Source organism: Ischnura elegans, chromosome 7, assembly GCF_921293095.1.
Source record: "Ischnura elegans chromosome 7, ioIscEleg1.1, whole genome shotgun sequence".
Lineage (NCBI taxonomy): Eukaryota > Metazoa > Arthropoda > Insecta > Odonata > Coenagrionidae > Ischnura > Ischnura elegans.
Genome location: NC_060252.1, coordinates 25,667,955 through 25,675,503, shown reverse-complemented (window position 1 = coordinate 25,675,503; position 7,549 = coordinate 25,667,955). Strand labels below are relative to the sequence as shown.

At 44.2% G+C, this 7,549-nt stretch overlaps 2 protein-coding genes across 2 annotated transcripts; both read left to right on the top strand.

The window, feature by feature from the left end:
• Positions 1-3,256: 3,256 nt before the first annotated feature.
• On the top strand, positions 3,257-4,798 carry LOC124162575. Its single transcript, XM_046539154.1, has one exon. It carries the CDS (start codon positions 3,257-3,259, stop codon positions 4,796-4,798), a length of 1,542 nt encoding a protein of 513 aa, XP_046395110.1.
• Positions 4,799-4,935: 137 nt separating this feature from the next.
• Positions 4,936-6,819, top strand: LOC124162574 (uncharacterized protein K02A2.6-like). Its single transcript, XM_046539153.1, has one exon. The coding sequence runs from the start codon at positions 4,936-4,938 to the stop codon at positions 6,817-6,819; it is 1,884 nt and encodes a 627-aa protein (XP_046395109.1).
• Positions 6,820-7,549: the final 730 nt, after the last annotated feature.

Genomic DNA, 7,549 nt, shown 5'->3' with positions numbered 1-7,549 from the left:
GCCCACATTTCCAGCCCGGTTCAAAGAATTGGATATTTTTGCTTCCTGTTTTTTTGTGTATCCACTAGTTTCACTTATTTCGTTTCATAGGTATCATTTATCCAGTAAAGAAAGTTTTCTTCTTTTCAAAAGCTCCTTCTCCTTTGTCCGTTCCAAAGTTCATTCCCCTTCACCGATTTGGTCCAGCCTCTTTACAAAGCATCCAATCGAAATCCATCGCCGTTCCCCAAAACAAACTCTCAGCCCGTACCACAACTCTGCCCCAAGCCGATACCTCTCCCGGGCTCTTCCGATCCTATAAAACCCACGGTCCTCTCCTTGCCTCTCTTTTGTTCGCCCGTCTCCTTACTCCGTTTTACCTTTTATCGCCCAAACACACAAATAACTCCCCTCCCCGGCCTTCCCACCACCCTCCCGGACTCTGCGAATTCCGTTGCTCTTGCCACGCGGCCCGCCATAAATTACGCAAACGGTTTACAAGGGCGGTGAGGAAGGGAGTGCAAGAAGAATTGGGAGGGTCCGCACGAGTAGAAAGGTTGTTTTTTTTCAGGGAGAAATGTCGTTCCTGCTCTTTCCTTTGCTTTTCTCCATCCTCTCTTTTTCTTTGCATTTCTCTTTTCTATCTTTCATTTCCCTCTCCTATCTTTCATTTCCGTCTCCTTTACCGATTTTCCACTATAAGAATGGAGAATAAATTCATGACTTTGTAGTGGTCGCTCCTTATACGTGCTCCGAAGTGGGTGTCCATTGAATTTTGCTATGACCAGGATTTAAACGCTTAGTATCTTTCGCCCGTTTTGTGAAGGGGTAAGCCAAACTGGAGAATTGATTCAAGAAATTCTAATCTTGCATTGAGATATTACTCACATATAATCGAAATCACTTACTTTAAGGATATATTTCATTTTTGTATAGGGTTGGAGTAGTTTCGTGATAAAACTATTCATGATATTATTATCATCAAGATACAAGGAATATTAAGACAATGAGTCTTTTGCATAAGAAATATTAAAACCAAAGACCTGTTATAAAAATCTAATTAAGTCTATCAACCAGAAATATATAGTTGACCACATTTCCTTTTTAAGCAGTACGTAGCTTATTTAATTTGGTTTTTATAGCAGGCCAAATCAGAGCGAAGGAGAAGCGTGGTATACTAATGGGTAGAGATTTTAGATGTTAACCGACGGGTTCGAATCTTGGGTGAAGCCTTCCGACTCGCCGCAACAATAAACCTCAAAGTGCGCGGTGGCCCGGGAAAAGTAAATTTGAATGAACCCCTGAATGTTTGTAGTAAATATGCCCGCGGCTTAGTGTGAAGTGAGCTGAGTAAAGTATTTGTCGTTATTCCGGAGGTTTTATCACGAAATTTATGTTTACTTTATTTTGCATGTGTCTAATTTTTTAGCACATACTGTAAATCACATTTTCTCAAACTGTATTCAAATAAAGACTGGCAATTTTCCTCGATTATAATATTTTATTCCGAACCATGTTTTGATGTTACTAAATCATCTTCAGTCAGAAATTGTTGTTATTCCATCAGTTTAATGGATATGTCTAATTTTTAGCACATTCTGTAAGTATATCACATTTTCTTAACCTCTGTTGAAGTAAACCCACGATTGTAAAATTATATTCCGAACCAGGTATCGATGTTACTAAATCATCTTCAAGGTAAAAAGTGGTAACCCTTTTACCTTGAAGCCACATCAGATATGGTCACATCGAAACCTAGATCGCAATAAAATTTTATAACCATAGAAAATTGCAAGTGTTAATTTCAATATGGAAAAATTCCTCTCCGTCACGCTTTAATCTTCGGATTTTATTCTTAGACTCTGGTTGCTTTAGTGGGCGAAGCATGAAATTGAAGATGATTAAAGGCACTATCCCGGAGGAAGCCTGTCAGTTATTCATAATAGGATATGCCTTTAAATGCAACGAAGCGAGATGAGTAATAACTTTTCGTGAAACGATTTAATCGCCGCAGCATTTCCTGGAAAATGAACGGTGCGCAATTATTTTTGTCCTAGCTTCTACCTCACCACACACAGCCCACAGTGTGAATGGCTCTTCCAAAGCAGTAGCACCCAGAAAGAGGGGAGAGTGGATATGAGACACGGAATGAATGAGGGCATTTCAAGTATTGTTTGGTTAGCTTTAGTTTGAACTTACGGAACACCTGCTGCAGCCAAATCGCCCCTCCAAATCACCACTTTAGCCAAAATAAATCCTCCATCTCCCGTCACAGTGAAAATAGGAATGTCTGCTCTATTGCTATCAACAATAAAATTATTCGTGACGAATGCATACGCTTTCGAGTGTGTGCGATTTATTTTTTTTTTTAATTCTAACTCCTGATTTCTTGCTCAAATATTATATTTGCCAAGCATCATATCTGTATTACAAATGACTTACCTCCCTCTTTGCAACCGTTTCAATCCTTCAACTTTTAAATGATATTTTCCGTATATGCATTATGGAAATGTTACCAGTAGTTGAAATGTATGATATGTTGAAGTGTGTCTTTGTCGCATCCTTGGGCACATTTGTGAGTTTCCTTTAAAATATACCATCATCGTGCCATCTCATCCTCTTTTTACTATTGTTAATCGACGCGCTTAGTCCTCTTTCGCTTGTTTTTAAGACTACATATATTCCAGTGCAGGCCCCTACTCATTTACCCATGATGTTCTTTTTTACTGTAGGACATAATCCATGACGAATTCGCACATCTTCCTATAACGCACACCATTTTTCCTCCCTAAAATACGTCTAATGGTCTTCATCCATTCACTTAACACGGCTTAGCAAACAAAACACCGCTTATATTATATTGTACCAATGCTGAGCCGTCTATTACTTGAGCTAAAACTTTTTTCTTGGAAAATCATTTTGATTCGAGTTAAAGTATATAACTTATATATTATAATATATTGTGCTGCATTTCTTTACCTACAGTTTATTGAATACAAACCATGGTTTTGTATCTGTTGGGATCCAGGTGCCGGCCGAGAGAGTCAACTGAGGCGGCTGACTAACGGAGGCGGCTGACTAACGCAGAGCCTGTGCGTCATCACCTGCCGTTCGCATAAAAGGCCGTGGCCCGGCATGACGGGAGCAGTATACAACTCGACGTCAAGCCTCGATGTAACGGAGTGACAATAAATTGTTGAACCCGGAGTTGGTGTTTTATAATTAAAAGAACCCTACATGGTGGCAGCGGTGCCAGGAACGCAGCGGCGAGATCCACATGGCGGAAGGCAACAGCACGTTCGTGCTAACAGCAGGCGTGACGGCGCCCTCCCAAATTTCTTTCGTGGCGGAGGATTGGCCGCGATGGGCGCAACGTTGGGAGAGATACTGGGTTGCGTCTGGGCTGAAGAAGCAGAGCGACGAGGAGCAACTCAACATGCTGGTGTACGTGATGGGCGAAAAGGCGGAAGACGTACTGCTTAGCCTACAGCTGTCAGCAGCGGATAAGAAGAAATACAAGAAGGTATACGAAGAATTCAAGAATCACTACATGGGACGGGTAAACATCGTATACATGAGGGCGAAATTTAACCAACGCTGCCAGAAGGAGGGAGAAGCAGTGGATGAATTCATCTCAGACCTGTATCGCCTCATACAATATTGCGAATATGGGTCACTCCAGGACGATCTTCTCCGAGATCGAATTGTGGTCGGAGTCTACGACGCGAAGCTGTCGCAAGCGTTGCAGATGGATCTGGGCCTAACACTGGAAGTGGCTCTACGGAAGGCACGTCAGGCGGAAGAGGTGCAGCGCCAACAGGGGCTGCTGAGAGGCACCCAAGGGTCAACGCATCGCGGAGTGGCGTCAGACTATGAGGTTAGTGAAGTAAAGAAGAGGACTAAACCAATTAGCGGCAAGCGAGCATCACCAGGGGGATGCAGCGGACAGAGCCAGCACCAGAGATGCGGCAGATGCGGGCGTAGTCCTCAACACGCGTTCGCAACTTGCCCCGCGAGACAGTCAACGTGCCACGCGTGCAGTAAGAAGGGTCATTGGAGAAAAATGTGTAGATTGCGGAAATCCGTGGGGAACGTCGTAGTCCGGGAAGAAGACGACGAAGAAGATATTTATTACTTGGGAATTGTAGATACTAATGTAGAGCCATGGTGGGTCACAGTCACGCTGAATGGTGTCGATATTAAATTCAAAATAGACACGGGGGCAGACGTAACAGTGATAGGGTCCCTCGTGGTTGAAGATAAATTGCAAGGAATTAAATTAACCCCTACGTCTAAACGACTGGCAGGCATAGGAGGGACGAACTTTTGTGTGAAGGGAAGTTTCGAGGCTAAGCTGCAGTGGAAGGAAAAATTGTGTGATGAAACAATTTACGTAACTCCCGGGGGCAGAGAGGTATTGCTAGGGAGGCCAGCTATTCAGAAGTTAGGAATATTAAAATGGGTCGGGGTGACTTCCTTAATTAACGGGGCACCGGAGAAAACATTCCCTGCGTTATTTAATGTACTAGGAAAAATGGAGAAGCGGTATGAAATTCGATTGGAAGATAATGCAAGACCATTTGCAGTGACTACTCCGAGAAGAGTGCCAATTCAGCTATGGGAAAAGGTAAAGGAAGAGCTGAAACAAATGGAAGAAGAAGGCGTCATATCCCCGGTTGACGAACCAACAGAGTGGTGTGCACCGATGGTCGTCGTTCCCAAGTCAGATGGAAAAGTAAGGATATGTGTCGATTACACGAAGCTAAATGAAGGAGTACGCCGAGAACGACACATGCTACCAGCAGTGGATGAATTTTAGCCCGTCTAGGTCAAATTAAAGTAATGAGTAAACTCGACGCCTGCAGAGGGTATTTTCAAATACCGTTAGAAGAAAAGAGCAAGAAAATGACGACATTCATCCCGCCATTCGGAAGATATTTCTTCAACCGCGTCCCAATGGGGTTGGCGTCATCGGGAGAACATTTTCAGAAACGAATGTCGGAAACATTAGCAGGTTTAGAAGGTGTTGCCAATTTTTTCGATGATGTCCTATTGTTTGGTGAAACGAGGGAGCAGCACGACGAGCGCCTGGAAGCCGTGTTGAGAAGGCTTCAGGAAGCAGGAATCACCCTGAATTATAATAAATGCAAATGGAGAGTAAACAAATGTCGATTTTTAGGACATATAATCTCGCCAGAAGAAGGATTACTTCCTGACCCGGAGAAGTTAGAAGCTATCCGCGAGATGGAAAGACCCAAGACAACAGAAGCGGTGCGGCGTTTTCTGGGTATGGTTCATTACCACTTAAAATTTTTGGATCACCTGGCAGACATGACACAACCATTACGAGAATTATTATCTTGCAAGGGGAAACTTCCTTGGACTGAAGTTCACGATAAGGCATTTGCAGCGATCAAGAAGAGGCTCACTGAAGCGCCCGCATTGGGGATTTATGATCCAAACAGGGTGTCGGCAGATTCGTCATCGTATGGTTTGGGGGCCGTTCTAGAGCAGAACCAAAACGGGGTGTGGAAAGCCGTAAGTTTTGCGTCCCGATCCCTAACGGACACGGAACAAAGGTACGCGAAGATAGAAAAAGAAGCGTTGGCTTTGACTTGGGCGAGTGAGAAATTCACCTCATACATCCAAGGATCCCATTTCATTTTAAGGACGGATCATAAACCATTAGTGCCCTTATTGAGTACCAAACCATTAAGTGATTTATCCGCGAGATTGCAAAGATTTCGCATGAGACTTCTGGGCTACCAGTACACTATTGAGCACGTCCCTGGTAAATTGTTTTATACCCCAGATATGCTTTCCAGAGCACCACTGGCCAGGAGACCACGGGATGAGGACATAATTATGGCAGAAAAGGATGAAGCGATGGTGAAAGAAGTAATAAAGGCTCTACCAATGTCAGACACCAGGCTGGAAGAAGTCGGAGAAAAGCAAGAAAGAGACGTCTTAAAAGAGATAAAGCAATACGTTCGTAATGGCTGGCCTGCGCACAAAGAAGACCTTGAGCTGCCGCTGCGGAGATATTATGAAGAAAGAGGATATCTCAATCAGGGAGAAGGATTGCTTATGCATGGACACAGAGTTGTTATTCCGAAGGAGTTAAGGAAGGAGATGCTCGATAGGTTACATAAAGGTCATCTAGGAATAGGGAAATGTAGGGAAAGAGCACGAGATGCAATTTGGTGGCCAGGAATATCGGCAGACATACAAAATGCAGTTGAAAAATGCGAAGAATGTCTGGAGAGGCGTCCACAGCCCGTTGAACCCCTGATGCCAACTGCAGTTCCGGAAAGACCCTGGATGATGGTAGGAATGGATATCTTAACCGTCCGCAAACAGAGCTTTTTAGTTGTTGTAGATTATTTTTCCAGATATCCGGAGGTGGCGAGGTTAACAAGCACTACCGCAGCAGCAGTCATCGGAAAAATCAAAGCGATTTTCGCTAGGTTTGGGATCCCAGAAGTTGTTAGATCCGATAATGGGCCACAGTTTAGAGGAGAAATGTTGGAATTCGCCAAAGAATACGGATTCCGGCTAATAACGAGCAGTCCATTATTAGCGAGAAGCAATGGCGAAGCAGAGTCAGCAGTAAAAATAGTTAAAAACATTTTACTGAAGGAGAAAGACCCAAATTTAGGATTACTTGTCTGCAGGTCAACACCCCTGGAAACCGGATATAGCCCAGCAGAGCTGTTAATGGGAAGAAAATTACGCACAAACCTTCCCATTTCTTCATACTCATTGCAGCCATCGTGGCCGAACCTGAGGGAGCACCGGGAAAAGATGGGAATAAAGAAAGCAAAGGCTGCCGAGAAGTAAAAATTGAAGACATCGAGCTCAACCGCTGCCCGAGCTGAAACCACGAGACCGAGTTTGGGTGACTGATAGGAAACACTACGGGAAAATCGTCAATAGACGCAACGAGCCGAGGTCATACGATGTGGAAGTTGACGGCGGCGTTGTTCGGAGAAATCGAGCATTCCTCGTAGCGGCCAAATCGGTGGCGCAGAGCAGCGGGTCCGGAGCGGGGGAATTCCATCGGGGTGAAATAATGACAAGAAGCGGGCGGGTGGTGAGAAAACCAATATGCATGTGTGAGAGATAAGAGGCTAACACTTTTCTTTCTTGCAGAGAAGGGAGGGTGTTGGGATCCAGGTGCCGGCCGAGAGAGTCAACTGAGGCGGCTGACTAACGGAGGCGGCTGACTAACGCAGAGCCTGTGCGTCATCACCTGCCGTTCGCATAAAAGGCCGTGGCCCGGCATGACGGGAGCAGTATACAACTCGACGTCAAGCCTCGATGTAACGGAGTGACAATAAATTGTTGAACCCGGAGTTGGTGTTTTATAATTAAAAGAACCCTACAGTATACTGAAGGGTATGTTTTATGTTTAGTGTAAATCAAAATGGGTCGTCTACATTGCAGGATATGTAGAACTTGCAATGAAGTTGCATCATGAATTGTGAAATCCGTATTCGACCAATCAATGTGAAAGTCTGATTGCTCCACTTGACCAAGGTAACTTATTGCATATTTCCTTTTTTACGCT

Coding starts and splice junctions, on each gene's coding strand:
- LOC124162574 (XM_046539153.1), top strand. CDS start 4,936: ATGGGGTTGGCGTCATCGGGAGAACATTTTCAGAAACGAATGTCGGAA.
- LOC124162575 (XM_046539154.1), top strand. CDS start 3,257: ATGGCGGAAGGCAACAGCACGTTCGTGCTAACAGCAGGCGTGACGGCG.